Source organism: Hylobates moloch, unplaced genomic scaffold (genome assembly GCF_009828535.3).
Source record: "Hylobates moloch isolate HMO894 unplaced genomic scaffold, HMol_V3 SCAFFOLD_2, whole genome shotgun sequence".
In the NCBI taxonomy this organism is placed as follows: Eukaryota; Metazoa; Chordata; class Mammalia; order Primates; family Hylobatidae; genus Hylobates; species Hylobates moloch.
The window spans coordinates 93,944,699-93,962,582 of NW_026652277.1; the positions used below are offsets into that span (position 1 = coordinate 93,944,699).

At 34.0% G+C, this 17,884-nt stretch overlaps 1 protein-coding gene across 1 annotated transcript in view; it reads right to left on the reverse strand.

Annotated features, from left to right (window-relative positions):
• COL19A1 (collagen type XIX alpha 1 chain) overlaps positions 1–17,884 on the reverse strand; it is a 337,609-nt gene that overhangs the window by 254,120 nt on the left and 65,605 nt on the right. Inside the window, exons 7-9 of the mRNA XM_032154149.2 lie at positions 17,157–17,237; positions 13,157–13,282; positions 11,960–12,022 (exon numbers count right to left, since the gene is read on the reverse strand). Coding sequence (XP_032010040.1) covers positions 11,960–12,022; positions 13,157–13,282; positions 17,157–17,237 — 270 coding nt within the window. The remainder of the gene's footprint in view (positions 1–11,959; positions 12,023–13,156; positions 13,283–17,156; positions 17,238–17,884) is intronic.

Sequence of the window (17,884 nt, forward strand, 5' to 3'; positions counted from 1 at the left end):
CAAATCACTTAATTTATTGAAGTATGACATTGATGTAAGTGTAAAGTATAGTTAATGTACAAATTAATACTTCACACTGCTCAGAATATGCTTCACTCCATTAGTATAAATCAGTTTCCTAGCTTAAATATTAACTTTAGAAAAAATCTTCACTTTGAGAATATTAGACCTGAGATACCTATTCTATGGTATTGTACATATGTTTTTGCTCCAAGTGAAACAGTTAAACAATTCATCCTAGTTATTTATTTTTTAACAGTACTCTTAAGTACTCCTAATTCTATGTAAAACAAAACAAAACAAAGAATTGTAACTGCTGACAAGCAGAGCCAAAGTTAAGGGGATGCTGGATAAGTTACTCTGGAAGATGCACATATTTCACGTTGAAGCAAATGTGGGATACAAAGCCCTGAGGTGACACACATGTTAAGAACTGATAATTTTTCTTTGGAAATTTACTTAGAAAAATATAACAAACTATTTTTCTTATAAAATAACAGAACTATTTCACACCAAACATAAACCTCATGAGGATGATTTTAAAATTTTGAAATTAAAAAAATTTTTTACAATTTATTAACCTACTGTTAGATGATATGCTAGTAACTTTCTTGTTTTCATTTTGTATACATTCCTTAGAATTACTTTCAATAAGTGGTAACCTGTGGATTATAGAAGAGAGAAAACACTATTGAGGCGGCATTTTTTTTCACTCAAGAGTGTCACTCCCCTTTAACAGCTAAATGAAGTGACAAGTTAGAATCATAGCTGGCACCACCAGGGACTGAGACCTTGGGAAGAGAAAGTGGTTAAAGACTCATTGCTTCTATAGGTATTGGAAGGATATTAACCACTAAGTAGGGTCTCATGATGTGTGAATCCAGGAACCAGGAGTTAAATGTAATCCGTTACCATATTTAGCACCATTGGAAGTTACATGAATTCTCTGTCTGTGAGACCCTTTACAAGTAACTCAAGTAAATTAGACCCAGAAGAAAACTGCTTAAGGAAACATGAAAGGGTATTTGCCGGGACAATTTTGCCATGGTTTTAGAACACCACAAAAACAGCTGCTTCTTTATGATATTAGCTTCTTAAGTTCTCTGGGAACAGTGTCTTCACACAGACACACTTATTAACTGATTTTGCAAGACTCTCTCAGTCACCATTTTGACCAAATGGGCACCAAGGGCGGAGGATTTCGGTTTTCAGAATGACTTTATCTAACTAGATTATCAGTATATTCCTTTATATTCACTGAAGTTTTACTTTAAGTGAAATATAGGATGAATCACCACACAAGATTCTTTCTACAAAAGTAGACTTCTGGGAAAAGAAACAAAACCTTTAGTTCTGAGTAGTGCCTGTCTCTGAAATACTGACTTGCTCCAGTTCCTTCATGTTGCCCCAAATGCCCTCTCTTTTCTAAGAAACTCTATTTTCTTCTAGAGAATTTCTTGGCTTGCATACTTAACTTTCTAGACTTGTTTTCTTACTATCACGGCCCTGGATGGCAATTCCTTTGATCAACTTTTGACAGGATTGATTCTACTGAATGCTTCATCTAGTCCTTACATTGTCAGTCTGTGGACACCACCTTTTCAGGAGTTGAGAACCTGTTCCACAGCCAATCAGTAGCAGTTTGCACCTGGTTGTCACACATAAGGATCCAAGGGCTGTCATTTTGGAGTGTTAAAATTAATGCTATTTTATACCAACCTTGATAAATTCTGTTTTAAAGCATTCAAAGAGAATTCTATCCTGCTATGCCATAATTTATTGTGTAAATGTACATAAGTCTCACGTTACATCCCACAATAAAGTCAAACAATCTATTTTATAGTTCAAGTGCTTCAGTGATTCTGCATATGTTTTAAAAAAGATTCCCATGTTCAGAATAATTCAAAAACTCCTAATGATCTGAAATCTAAACAATCAGATTATTGTGATGCATTTTAGAAAGAGATTGGTAGAATAAGGGTACAAGGTAAATTTGGATTTGGCCATCTCTTTAGGTGATCAAATAATAAACTCTAGAGAAAAGATATTTTTAAAGAATTAGACCTTTGAACAAGTATTTAAAGAAGCTTTTATTTATGATGAAGAATCATCAATTAATGCCATCAGTAAGCTTAAACAAGAAGATAGCAGCCCAAATAAACATCAATTTGCAGCAAGGTATTGTTTTTCAATAGAGTTTGTTGGACTTCACTGAGTCCAACAGTTACATTCCTATAGGCATAAATAATTTGCATATCAGACTGAATAATTTGTGAGAGGAAAAAGTAGCATCAATGAAGCCATCAGATACCAGAGACACACTTAAGAAGGTCTCAAAATATATCTGTCTGACAACCTCTGAACCTCCTACTGCTTCAGCTTCAGTTATTGCTCTGCCAACTTCAGGTGAACAAAACCACAATGGTCATGGCCTTCTAGATAATGAGACACAATGGACTCACTCGATAATCAGTGCAGCTAGAATGCTACAAAAACTTATACTAAGCATATTTTCATAAAGAAGATAATTTTCTTAGCATCAACATATGAGAACTTTTAAAATTTAGCAAAGTTATTAATATTAATATAGGCATATATAGTGAAAAATACGACAAGGTTATTGCAGTTTAATATACAAATAGAACATTTTTTTAAATACTCTACAAAAACTGAAGTTGAATAAGATGCTAAACTGCAACAGTAACTTCTCGTGAGTGAATTTATTGTTTGGAATCATCTTTGTGGTATTAGAGGAGAAACATAAAAATCAACCATTTTATGAGCTATAGCCTACAGTATAGCATTTTATTGATAGACTGAAATATATTTATTATATTTTTAATTATAGTATGTCTTATAGTCTATATTATAAAATGTTTACATAAATTACCTAATTTTTGTCTGCAGTGAAACGCATATTAAGACACCATATTATATATAAAATGGTGAATTTAAGAAGCCCTGGGGCTAAGAGAATAGCGGCCAATGTTCTGGAGCAGGGATCAGCAAGCTTTTTCAACAAAGGACCAGAGAGTAAATATTTTAGATTTTGTGGGCCACACAGTCTCTTCCACAATTACTTAACTTGGCCATGAAGCACAAAGGCAGCCTTAGGTAATACAAAAACTAATGAGTGTGGCTGTGTTCCAGTAAAACTTTATGCACAAAATCCTACAGTGAGAGTTTCTGGCAGCCCTACTATAGGGCCACAGTTTGATTACCCCTAAACTATAGGACTTGTTCTGTATATTTTCCTATCCTATCTGATACAACTTTATAAAATAACCATAAATTTTGATCAAATAGTAAACCATCATATCTTTTCCCCAGGAATTCCAGGAGCACCAAATTCACCTTTATTACCAACTGCACCCTAAAATACAGAAATGCTTATTAGGAGATTACTCTTAAGAGGTATGTTAATTACTAATGTTGTCAAAGAGATCTACCTCTTCCTAGATGAGTTGCTTTTGCTTGCACCAAAGTTTGTGCTTCAAGTTCCTTCCTCATATTGCCCACAAGCCAAAATAATAAATTGTAAAAAATCAGTAATTTGTAAATATCTAAGTGCTAATCATAACTAAAATTAGACATATTCACACAGAAATATGTAATTCAGCTTTGTAATTTACCAAATTTTGAGTAGTCTACTATGCTAACCCAGAGTTGATGGGTAAGTTTCCCCTCATTTTCTTTCCAATCTGACATTACTCATATGCCCATTCTGTAGCCATACCACAACAATAAAAATTAATTAAACCAAAATATGTTCATAATTTTTAAAAATCAGGATATCTTCTCTTAGTAATAACCTCACAGAAGTAGGATTTAATATTTACCAAAAGCACATTTACCAAAAGTAAGGAATAATACTATTGTTGTTACTTCAATTAATATGATAAGTGAGTTAAAAGCTACATCCTATCCGATGCTTTCAATTCAAGTAGGTCATGAAATTTCAGATTCTAAGATATTCCTATTTGTTTCATTTAGTATGCCTGACTTTCCTTTACATCCTCCAGGAAAAACCCCAAAGCTGGGTCAATCCAGTGATCAGCTTCCTTGCTCTTCCACCTAACTGCCAAGCAGGGATGGAAAAACAGGTGCAAGGAAGTCTATGGATCATCTATGGCTTCCTTAAAAGCACTATCACAAATTCAGTCTCATAAATTTATCCTTGAAACAGTGGAAAATAATATATACTTTTTGAATGAGTTTCTCTGTCACTAACACTTGGTAGAAATTAAGAAATATATTGTAATTTTATGAATATGTAATACCATTATTATAATGATACTATTTGTTAATTTCAGATGAAGACCCACAAGTAAATTTCACCTTCAAGTGAATTCCTGTAGATTACATGAGATTATATCAAATTGGGTAAAACTGATCCAAAAAAAGACTTGTCAATTACTTCAATATATTCAATATGGGATTAGAAAGGATAAAGAAACATTATTATTTCTTATATTGACATACTAAAAGAAGTCAAAATAATAATATTAAATCCTACTTCTGTGAGGTTATTACTAAGAGACAGTATCTTTATTTTTAAAAACCATGAACATATTTTGGTTTAATTAATTTTTATTTTTGTGGTATGGCTACAGAATGGGCATATGAGTAATGTCAGATCGGAAAGAAAATGAGGGGAAACTTACTCATCATCTCTGGGTTAGCATATTAGACTACTCAAAATGGAAACCTCTATAGTGAGATTGGACGGCAGGAGAAGTTGAAAGAAATCAATACCAGTTTCTGACTAAGAAGTCAAATAAGCTAACTTATTCATTTTAAACAGTTTTGATTTTCTGTCAAAGCATATCAGCAGAGCAATCATTTCATAAAGTCAACACATTTTGGCAAATTAACTGGAGATGTGGAAGATAATAATACAAAAATAAACTGGAAAATTATTCCCAAAATGGAGCTCAGATAACACTTCCCCTCAGGTTCAGGAACATTAAAATCGAGCTAATATTTTATAAAACTCTGAGAGAATTACAGCTCTGAAATGGGTGAGGTTATTAACAAGGGTCTTAAAGAACTGAGAAAGTAATGCAATTGCTAAGGAATTAGGTTGCTAACTACATTTGCTAACAAAAGGGAATTAAAAGATTCAGAAAATTATTACAATTGAGTCTAAATGAAAGAAAAGTATTAATTATTACTTCAAATAATGTTATAGAGAGTTTAGTGTTGAAGAGCATGGTTAAAATCTCTTGATTAGGTTTCCTGATATAGAATACTGATCACATCTAGATAATTAAATACAAGCAGTAGTACTTAAAACTGCATTATTCCATGAGAGGTGATCATCACCTTTATAAAAAAAGAAAAAGTAGTAAATCATATTAATAAACCATCATAGTGGATAAGAAAATAGGCAAATAAAAATATATATTAAGTTTTGCCAAAACTTCTGGCTTTTTGCAAAATATTTCTGATGCTTCATTACCTTGGCAATACTAAGCTAAACCTGATTAAATCAATGAGAAAAGAATTTTTGTTTTTTAAAAGAAAAAAATGTAGTAGAACAATAGTTAACAATATAATATTATTTAACTCTTTCCTTGCAAATTGAATCTTTGCCTTGCTCAGCAGAGTCTCCTGGGCAATTAGGAAGGAGAACTTACAGTTTCTAGAAATAGCTGAGTTGATTATTTAAACTTTCCTTGAGGTACAGTGTTCATTCATGCATTCAGCATATTTTTAGCTCCTATTATTTATGTGTTGTTCTATGTATAGGCTCACAGAACTCATTTTCCAACAAGGAAAGAAATAGATGCATGATGATAACGTGTCAGGTGGCAGTAAAAGTGCTAAGCAAAGTAAGAGGATGGAGGTGGGAGTAAGGATGCTTTTTATATAGAGACACCAGAAGGTCTTTTTATTTTAAAGTTATTTTTGAGCAAGGGCCTAAATGATGTGAAGAAGAGAGCCAAGTGGATATGTACAAGGACACTTCAGGCACACATAACTGGAACAAAGGACTTGGAGCAAAAGTGAACAAGGGAAGAGGGTATGAGACAATTTGGGAGTGAGGAGTCAGGTAGGGGAGAGCTCTACACATTATGTGAAGCCTCACAGCCCATGGTTAGAGCTTTAGGGTTTATCTTAAGAGAGACAAGAAGTCATTAGTGGGTTTTGGCTCAGGTGGGACAGGATTTGCTTACATGATTATTCAGAATAATTGTCTAACTCATAATGGGGTATGTGTATAAATAAGAATAAAATTCTTCTCTATGAATTTGCTGCATTAAAGTAAGGATGCTCAAAGCATAACACCTTAGATTGTCATCAACAGTCATATAGACCAATGGAACACAAAAGAGAACCCATAAATAAATCCATGTATTTACAGCCAAATGATTCTTGACAGAGGTGCCAGGAACATGCATTGAGGAAAGGACAGTCTCTTTGATAAACAGTGTTGGAAAAACTATATTCAGAAGAATAAACTAGATCCTTATCTCTCACCATATGCAAAAATCAACCCAAAATGGATTGAAAACTTAAATGTAGAGCCAAAAACTATGAATCTTCTGGGGGAAAATGTAGGGAAAATGCTTTGGTACATTAGTCTAGGCAAAGATTTTGTGGCTACAACCTCAAGAGCACAGGCAACCAAAGCAAAAATAGACAAATGGGACCATATTGCACTAAAAAGCTTCTGTACAGCAAAGGAAACCATCAAGAGAATGAAGAGACAAACTGCAGAATGGGAGTAAATGTTTGCAAGGTATTCACCTGACAAGGGATTAATATCCACAATATACAAGGAGTTCAAGCAACTCAACAGCAACAAACAAACAAAAACCCCAATAATCTGATTTTAAAATGGGTGAATGATCTGAATAGACACTTCTCAAAAGAAGACATACAAATGGCCAAGAAATACATTAAAAAATGCTCAACATTAATCATGAGGGAACAGCAAATTGGAATCAAAATGAGATCATCTTACCCTAGTTAGAATGGCTATTATCTAAATGACCAAAAAAAAAAAAATGCTACCAAAGTTGTGGAGAAAGGGGAACTCTTGCACCCTTTTAGTGGGAATGTAAATTAGTATAGCTATTATGGAGAACAGTATGGCGATTCCTCAAAAAACTAAAAATGGAACTACCATGTGATCCAGAAATCCCACTGGGGATATGTATCCAAAGGAAAGGAAATAAGTATGGTGAAAAGATAACTGAAAGCCTGTGTTTATTACAGCACTACTCACAATCGCTAATATATGGAATCAAAATGGGTGTCCATCAATTAATAAATGGATAAAGAAAATGTTTTATACACACACACACACACACACACACATACACACAATGGAATGACATTAAGCCATAAAAAAGAGTAAAATCCCATCATTTGCAGCAACATGGACAAGTCAGAATGACATTGTCCTAAGTGAAATAAGCCAGGCACAGAAGGATAAATACTGCATGTTCTCCTTTATATGTAGAAGTTTAAAAAGTTAATCTCATAGAAGTAGAGAGTAGAATAATGGTTACTGGGGCTAGGAAGTGTGGGAGTGGGGATAGGGAGAAGTTGGTTAACAGATACAAAATTACAGCTATAAAGAATAAATAAGCTCTGCTATTCAATAGCACTGCAGGGTGTCTATGGTTCACAATAATTTATTGTATATTTTCAAATAGCTAAAAGAGAAAATCTTGAATGTTCCCAATACAAAGAAATAACGAACATTTGAGGTGATAGACATGCTAATTATCCCAATTTGATTAGTACAGATTGTATAAATGAATTAAAATATCACACCGTACTCCATAAATATGTATAATTGTTATGTGTCATTAACATATTAATAAAAATCTTAACACCTTTAGAAATACTGTAATGTAGTGATATATAATTTGAAAGAGATGTGGAAGTTGTATTCTCAAATCTTTTCTCACTTTATTACATTGGGCCAAAAGTAAAATGCACCAAAAGACTAATATTATACAGTTAATGAGAAAAAGTAAATTATAATTGTGTCTGAATGGCTTCTAATCGACGTTATCTAAGTAAAACAATGCAAGGAATATATTTTAAAAACTAGCACATTGGGCTGGGAGCAGTGGCTCACACCTGTAATCCCAGCACTTTGGGAGGCCGAGGTGGGTGGATCACCTGAGGTCAGGAGTTCGAGACCAGCCTGATCAACATGGTGAAACCCCATCTCCACCAAAAAATACAAAAATTAGCCAGGCATGGTGGCAGGTGCCTGTAATTCCAACTACTCAGGAGGCTGAGGCAGGAGAATCGCTTGAACCTGGGAGGCGGATGTTGCAGAGAACAGAGATTGCGCCACTGCACTCCAGCCTGGGTGACAGAGCAAGACTGTCTCAAAAAAAAAAAAAAAAAAAAGCAACTAGCACATTGTATCCAGAGAAGGTCAGATAATATTGGAAATAAAAGATACAGAGTTGAATGAAATATTCAAGTAATTGAGTAATCTTTTGAAGAAATTAACTATTGATCAATTATTACTATTTACCACAAGTAGCATGTGATAACTCAACTCAATATTAGACATATTTTTACGTCTAATAAATTGAAAATTCTAAGGCAGTGTCTCACAAATGAAGATTCTGTTGTTCTTCATCAAGCCACAAATGAAATTAAACTCAACCTAAAATAGTTATCTCCACCTCTCCTTCAATATATGGACAATTATATGGTGGATAAGAAAGCAGGGGAAACATATATTTGTGGAGTATCTATAATATGCCAGTTTCGAAGTGCTGTATATATATTGTATTGTATTCCTTCTTCACAATCAACCATTGGCTAGGTATTATTAAGGATAATTTTCAAAGCAAGTAAGAGGTGGAGAGGATTCAATCCTAAGTGGTTCAGGCTCCAAAGTGGTACTCTTTCCAACCTACTGTTCTACCTCCTCTAAATTTTCTTTCTTGGGCTTACAGATCAAAAAGAAAACCTTTAGAACAACATCTGATTCCCTTAGTAACATTGCATTTCTGATCATTTCACAAAATTTACTACTGAATATGCCTTAGAACAAAATGACTTTAGATCTTCAAGTTATGTAGGCATTATTTTGTGCACCTGCTCTAATAATGACAATTACATGCCAGAATCAAAAATGAAGGAAGGCCTTCTTTATTTATTGCACATTAAAGTTGCAAGATCACATAGTGCAATAGGAGCAGAAATAAACTCATCCTCCATTCCTTAAGATGAAACAATACATCCATGTTGATTTCAAGTGCCAGGAAGGTTGAATGCATTCATGGTCATGGTCATCTAATGTCATTTTTACAAGGCAGAGTATATGTTGGTTTAATCAAATGTGGATGCATGTATCGAAAAGATAAGGGAAATACACAGATTAGTTATTTGTTGTGTAGATTATAAATTTTTTTATTCCAGCTGTTTTTACATTGCCACTAAAATATTTTGCCATTATGAATTATCATAGAATTTAAAACAAATGTTAATATTCTTAAAACATACTGCAGATGAGAAGTCATACAATGCATTGTAACTCTAAGATACATTTTTGTGTGTTTTATAGATTTGACATACAATAAATTGGCTAATATTTATCCATTTTTATTAATTTTTCCTAGTTCTTTTCTACTGGTTTTAGCTTCTATAGAAGGAGAGAATGTTATGTGAACAAACTGTCACAAGATTGTAAACTCGGTGAGAGCAGGACCTGTATTTTATTATTACTGCTAAGGCTCCAACATCTGGCACATTTTTTATTATAATAGCAGGAGCTCAATAAATAGGTGTTGATGGATGAATGAATAAAGGAAAATAAATATTTAAATGTTAAAGTGAGAGATGTCTATTTATGATTAAAGGAAATCGAGGGGGAAAATTCATCCTTAAAAGGTATAGGCTCTAACAACAGTGACTAAGCACTTAATCTTTAAAAAAGAATTTAAAGTCGATTTAATGACTTTTAAAATAATTATTCAAATAGGACTGTACTTATGACATAGATTTTTTTTTCAGTGGGCAGGGTATTTTTCCTAAAAGCAACACATGAAATTTCTTCCTGTGCCAGCAATCTTAAATATGACGGAATTGATAAATCAAAGAAGTAAAAAGACAAGTTAAGAAATGTGTATGTGAATGTGTATAAATCACAGTCACCAGCAATTAAGCCACATGCATTTTTTTCAAGGCATTTTTGTGTCACTTTATAGTATAAGCAGAACAGATAAGTGAGAACACCTTCCGTTGCAGATAAGAAAACTTATGTATGGAGAGTCTGAGTGGCTTGGCCAAATTCACCCTCTAACCAGAGAAGAGTTGGGATTAACTCAGAGATCTTTCCACTTTCTGAGTCCTCTTAATTGTGTTACCTTGGGCACGTCATTTTACCTATGTGTGGCTCTCAGCTGTGAAATGAGGATAGAGATATTAGTCTGGCATCTTTAAATGATGTTTTAAGAGTAAAATGTCACAAGTGGAAGTACCTGATCAAAGAACACAGATACATAATACTGAATTGCTTTTAGAATATAGTGGCAGCCTTAAAAATAGATACTGGTTATGAGTAGTCAACAGACATACTGGGTTCAGATCCCAGTTTGGCCACAAGCTATGTGGCAATGGGCAATAATTTAACCTCCCTAAGCTTCAGTTTTTCCATCTGTAAAATGCTACCATGAAGAGTGAGTGTAAGGATCAAGTACAATAACATAACTAAAACACTCTTCTCAGTGTCTGGTACATGTAGCCATGAAACAAATACTTGCTATTGGTATAATGATTTGTATGTTTAGTTTGATTGAAGTGGTCTTTAGAATCAGATATTGTTCAATTATTTTGAATTTTCATAAAATGATATTGAAAGTAAAGGTACCCCAAGCAGTGCATTTTAAAGAACAATAATAAATGGCCTGTCCCTCCTCAAAAATCTTTTTCAAACACCTGCTGAGTTGTCAGAAGTTCCCATGCAAGGTACCTGGGAATACATTCCTTCAGGAATCAAATGACTAGCTTTGTTGAAGCTTTGAGGGATCAGTCATTTCTCAGACTTCCGTCTCCTGTCTTTTTAAGGGCGGGGGTGGGGGGGCAATAGATTATACAAATAATTTAGAATCCCAAGTTAAGGCATTAAAGGAACTAAAATCTATTTTACCTTGGAGAGATAACAAAAACAGAATCAACTTCTAACAGTGCACATTCATTTACCTGATTAGCTGACAAAAGATGTACTCAAATGAGTGAGAAACATTACAGTTAAGTTTTGAGTGGTGGGAGAAAGGAAAGACAAATCTCTAAGCATGGGATACAGCCTAGAATTACACACTTAGAGGTCCAGTCCACTGGCCATTCCTCCATTAAATCCTTCCTAGCTCCCCAGATCATTTCTCCAGGACACTTGCAACTCTCCTACAGCACCTAACACATATGGCATTGTAATTTTCCATGATCTCTTTCTAGATGTAAAATTATTGAGAACAGGGAATATATCCTATTTGTCTCTATGTGCTCTACAACACCAAGCAACATATCTCATACACAGAAAGTATTCAAAAAAAGTTGGCTGTTTTAAAAAAAAAAAAAGGTAGGGAGCTACAGAAAAATCTCTGGTGGGGATGTATCAAAAGGCAAGAGAAGCAAGAATTCAACAGGGATTTGGGGAAGGGAATGCTAAAGGAGGCTAGGGCACAGCTAGAAAATAGACTTTCCTGCTTCACAGTTTTGCTAGAGCTTATAGGTACAAAGACTTGCAGTTCCAGATCTTTCCAAAGTTCACACCAGCCTACCAATGTGAATTCAAAAGCTGACTAGAATGCTGATAGTCTTTCTTATTTCAGTAATCAGCATTTTAATATAGTCTTTGATAGCCTTTTATAGAAACATATATTTGTACAGAATAAAGAAAAATGAGATGAACACATTTTTAAGTCATTTTTTAACAAAACCCCGTTTTCTCCATCAGTATTTGCTTTTTTCTTACCGGCTCTCCTTTATCCCCTTTCTGCCCAGGTGAACCCGGAGCTCCTGGTAATCCTGCTTCTCCCTGAGCAAAAATGCATATCTGTGTTAGCAAACATTCTGTCACATTGATCTAAAGCCAAATGGTTTATAAACGTGAAGCTGGCAATAGCAAGATAACGCTTTGTTCTCCTCTGAGCTGATGCTTAGAGTGAGGAATAGTGAGCCATGTGAACAAGGGAAAAAGGGCATGCCAATGGAATTCCATTCACCGTTCCTCACTCTTCCAAACACCATTTAGCACCATCTCCTCCACACCTTCCATGAGCTGGAACACAAGCTGTTTCTCTATGGCCCCCCGAAGCTTGCCTTTCTCGTAGAGCTTACTATGTAATATTGGCCACTAGAAAAAATGAAAGTTTCCCTTAAACTTTCACTCCATCCCCATCTGGCTCAGCCAGGAGTTGAAGTGGTGGTGGATGAGTAGGTCAAGGTGGGTGAGTAAGTCTTAAGTCACAGTGCTAGGGCACACTCTGCTCTAGAAACTGGGGCAAGTTCTCCTTTCCTCAGGTATGAGCACTGGAAAAAGCCACCAAGACACCACTCATCCTTTTAGCACGGGCTTTATGACTGCCATTAACATGCATAAAGGAAGTTCATAAAGGTCCATGGCACAGCCTTCTTGACCAGGGGATCATATTGGTGCAGATGAAACAAATTATTTGAGTAATAACGGAGCCACTCTGTATATTCCCCTAATAACTTATGGTGGATGGAGACAGCCAGTTGAAAATTTAGGGATGCTGGAAAAATACAGTCTACACAGAAAAAGAAATACAATGTAGAGTATTTTTGTGTATGTTTTTGAAGAGCAGGCACTGTGTTTTCTTCAACTGTGAATTCCCAGAACTTCAGCCTATTCCTGGCACATGCTAAGTACTCAGTACTTGCCTATTGTACAGGTAGTTCCTCCCTTCACTTTTCTATTCATTCTAGTTCACGCCCTGGAAGGAAGTTCAGATGGGCTTGAAACTACCCAGGTAACAATCCAGGAAGTCCTATCTTCAACGCCTTTTTCTTAACTCACCCCAGTGACTGAGGTATTTACTTCAACAAACACTGAAGGGCAAAACACATTCTGTGAACAGAGGCCACATTCAAGGAGCTGGGCTCATAGTCTGGAGTGGCTTTCAGTGTGCACCGATAAAAACTAGCATACCTTGTTTGGAATGCACTGGCACTGGTCTTTAAGTTCCTGCTTTGCTGGCAGATATGAAGACATTTTACTGGCATGAGCAGTTACCGATGATGATGCAATATTTCCAAAGCCATCCTGCTCTGGGCACTAAAATCCAAAAAGAGGCTTTAGGAAATGGGGTCAATTCCAAACATTCTGATGTTCCAAACACTGGCTCCCACTAAACTAGGGATTGCTGAGGTTGCCTGCAAGAATTGCTTCTTACTAACCAAAAGTTGACACCGGTGTGAGAATGTTTATCACACTTTTGCACTTTCCGCCTGAGCCCATGCGTTTTCTTATACTGACAACATGCAAGAAAAATATTTAAAATAATGGTCTTGGTAAGGAATTACAAAGTTACATTAGGTAACTTTTTGATAAGTACAGAAATTTCATACATTTATAATAATTGTATTGTTGCAATAAAATAATTTGTACAAACAATATGTGAATACATCTTTTGGGAACAAAAATTAAAGTTGAAACATGTAATTTGAACCTATAAAATATGGTTTCCTTCAACAAGATGATTATTAAAGCATCTAAAGTAGAAAATAAATTCTTTTTACACTCTTAGATAACATTTATTAAATCAAAGTATACTTTGTTCTAGTCTACTGTTCTTTTAAGATATTAAAAAGGTCTCCACTACAACAGACAAGTAGTGCATTTTATACTTATCCAGTAGGTTCAGAGCATGCTGGACAACATGAAGTGCAATTTGGTTACAAAGCAATGAACATTTAAAAAAAAAATTAACCCAAATGGAGAATCTGAGGAGGATAAACACATTGTTTTTTCTCAACATCATGTACCAGACTCCTCACCATAGTTTTCTACTCTGAATTTGCAATTTCATGAAGAGAAAGCACTAGGAGAGAGTTAATACATTACTTTGTATACCACAAATTATAAATGCACGGTCAAGTATTTTCAGGATACAAAACTAAAATATTATCTGTGGTTATCTACTGTGGTTGAAATCGTGATTGATATTTATTTTCTTTTATGGATTTGGCTATATTTTCCAGTAAACATAGATAACTTTTGTAACAAAAATTCATTTTGATGACCTGTGCAGGAAACCATCATGGCACACGTTTATCTATGTAACAAACCTGCACATCCTGCAAATGTACCCCTGAACTTAAAAGTTGGAAATAAGAAATAAAAAAAAATTTGGTAGTAGTTGAATTCTTTGATAATTACAATAAAAACTGTAACAAAACCAACACCCAGAAATACAGCAACTAGTTTACTGTATCCACCACTAGTTCTTTCAAATCTACTCTCTCCAGATTTCACAATCATTTATCCTAACAAGTTTCCAAATTTGAAAGTCTAAAAACTATTGTATATTTGAATGGAACAAGGTTATTACCAAAACAGTTCATTCATCTCATTTGATTTGATATGATTTTTCAGCCAGTTCTTACTTCATGGCTTCCCAGTCAGATAACCAAGACCCATTTAGAATTCACAATTCTGCTCTGGATAACTGAGTCACTATATTAAATTGAGGATTTAAATAACTTTAAAAGTATGTCTCAGGCTTCACCATAAACCTGTCCACGCTCCACAAAAAGTGCCTAGAGGCAACACCAAACATACAAGTAAGGACTCTTCTCCTCGTAAAACCTCTGGTTTTGATTTGACACATATTCAGTATTAGCCCTTAAAAATTTAACCACATTTCTCATTTATTTTCAACAAATGTTACTGATTTCATCCTTCTCTTAATATTTGTTCTTCATTCTTTTTATATCTAGAGTCATGAAACTTAACTACTTTAGAAACTGAAAATCTATTAGAAACAAAGAAGCATGTTTATAGGTGATCTTTAAAAAATGTTGCCTTTGAAATGCTTTATAAAATATTGACAACCAGAAAACATGTGTGATTTGAAATTCCAGGACAAAATTAGATATTTAAGCAACTACATTAAAAATTTCTGAGTTCAAAACATTTTGCAACAAAAAAGAAAATAAATACAATTCGTATCAGAAGTAGAGAAGATGCATTTAAATGGCTTTTATATAATTATTTATCCTTCCAACTGTACATTCCTATTCATAAAATGTAGTATGTTTCTATTTTTTGTTAGTCATTAAATGAATGGTGATATCCCCTCCAAATAATTGTCAGCAAAAATACAGTCTTTCCTTATTTTTTCCATAGTCAGAGATAAATTCCTACCTTGTGTTCTATTCTTTAAAACTAACTCCCAAATAATCTTTTCAAAATATGATTTAAAAATCTTTTGTTCATAATGTGTGAGATCATGTCACTGCTTTGAATTACCAACCATTCCACCCAATTCATCTCCTATACTTCTTAAACAATTTCCTCATAAATCAGGTGGAAAGTTTCTATTACATTAATATAATGATAAAGGGCAGTGATTACTGGCAAATTATATAATATTCAGATATATCAAAATATCATTATATTACTTTACAATCAAAGAAAGTTATTAAAAACTCTGACATCAAAAAAGCATAATTAAAAACAAAATTTTGGGGGAATTAACATCTTTAAGATTTAAATGTGTAGCACCAGGAAGTCTAGGTATTCCAAGTCTGTAGATTGGCATTCTAAATTATCTTTTCAGATATTTATAGAAAGATATTTGGCTGGCTTGCATTTTACTTGGAATGAGATACACGAAGTGGATTGGAGATATGCTTTATAAAGCCAAGTTACAAAAGCAAAACATATAATATTTGAAAGACTTGGCTATGCTTGAAGTCACTTGGTCACATTCTTATTTCACTACCCAAAGTGAGCTACAAAAATTAAAAATATTTTTGAATCATAAATTGTTGATAAAATTTTCATATAATTTTCTATGGCAAGTATAGAACATTTATGAAATCTAAGATCCAAAGAAAAGACATTTTCACCTTTTATTTTCACTTTTCATATGTTCTCTCTGTACTTTTTTTTAGAACTAGTCCCCTTTGAATATCTTTCTGTCCCATTTATCTTTTTTAGTAGTTGGTAAGTCAATAAATCAAACGATGATTGTCTACTTTCTCCAAATGAAGCATTAGGAATAAAAAAGTTTATCAAGGTAAAATTTCCCTTACTGAGTCTGAATTGTACTTAAATCAATTTAAAAACAAATATAATTATACCTAGTAATGTAAGATAGCACACACGGCCATAACACTGAGAGATACAGAAAGTATTGAATTTAGTATTTCTCTTGTAATGAAAGATTGGTATAAGAAAGTAACAGTTGTATGGTGAGGTTGGGAATATTTAGAATGAGAGGCTGAGGAACTGCATTTATATTTCACTTCCAACAGGAGTCACTTAAGAGAAAGACATGAAGAGAGGGCAGGGAATGTGCCTTAATCACTGTTCCTTAGCACAGTGTTTAGAAGATCAGCGTTTCTGAATAAAGTGTTTGCTGGAAGAGAGTGAATGAATATACAAAGCAGTGACTCAGATTTATTCTGGTTATGCTGCAAAGTAAAGGGGCAGGACATAGGGAAGGCAGTTGATCCAATAATGATTGATATCCCAGACACGAGGTAAATGTACACTTCGGCAGTAACAGGAAAATGGAAGATGAGGATGAAAAGTCTATGTCAAAGGAAAGCTAGCCAGGATGGGTGACAGGGTAGAAAAGGACAATGCGTGAGAATAAAGTATGATCATAGATTCAAAGCTTCTGTAACTGGAAATGATGCTGCTGTCAGAACATAGTTTAGGAAGAAAGGCATAACTTTAAGCTATATTGAGTTCAAAGTGAGGATATATTACTCTCAAAATTAAGGGTGAAATGCTGGGATTAAAACTGTTGAAAGTAACCATGAGAAAGCACTATGAAGGCTTTCTTACTTGGAATAAATTACCCACCTGGTTTCAACAGAACACACTCAGTGCTACCCTACATTTGGACTCTACAAACTATGCCACTAAAAGATAATTGGTGTTCTTCATTCTTCATATGCAAAGAAAATTAACTTACCTTAGTATCTGATATTTCACAACATGTTTCTTGAGCTATGAGGTTTGCACTGCAGTAGATTTGAAGTTGGTGAAGTTCAATCTATTAAAAAATTAGTAATAAGAAACATCTTTAGTTTTTTGGAATCACATTCAGGCAATTAAGAACTACAGTAATTTAATTGAAAGAAAAAGGAAGCTAATATAAATAAATTACTGGTGGATATTTTAATGTTTTTATTAAATGTAGGATTCATTGTTTTATGGACTACTTGAGAGACACAGAGTTGGATATAGAGACGGATCTATAGATAAAGGAAATCAGGTAATGAAAGCAATTGCAAACCTTGGCTAGCTGTTTCAAACAATAAAATAGAAGTACTTAATTTTAAAAAGCTATTGTTTTACACTACAGTAAAGAATGCCCACAAAATGAGGCCATTTCAAAATAAAAAAAAATTGGAGAAAAGGTAAAATCAAAGATATGAGCACATGATGAGAAAGGCTTTATTTGAACTTCCAGACTCCTATTTGAGGCACTGAAATAGGTGTTCACTTACCAACAAGGAAAAAAAATTTTTTATCTATATTTCATGAATTCTGCCTAAAACCTATTGATTTTATATTATATTGGTATAATCTAAGCAAGGCTAACAACCTTTTTACAAAAATAATTGATTCCTTCTATTTGCTTAGCAGATTTCTCTTTTTTTGGCATTTGGACATGAAATTAACTGTAGTTCAAGGAAA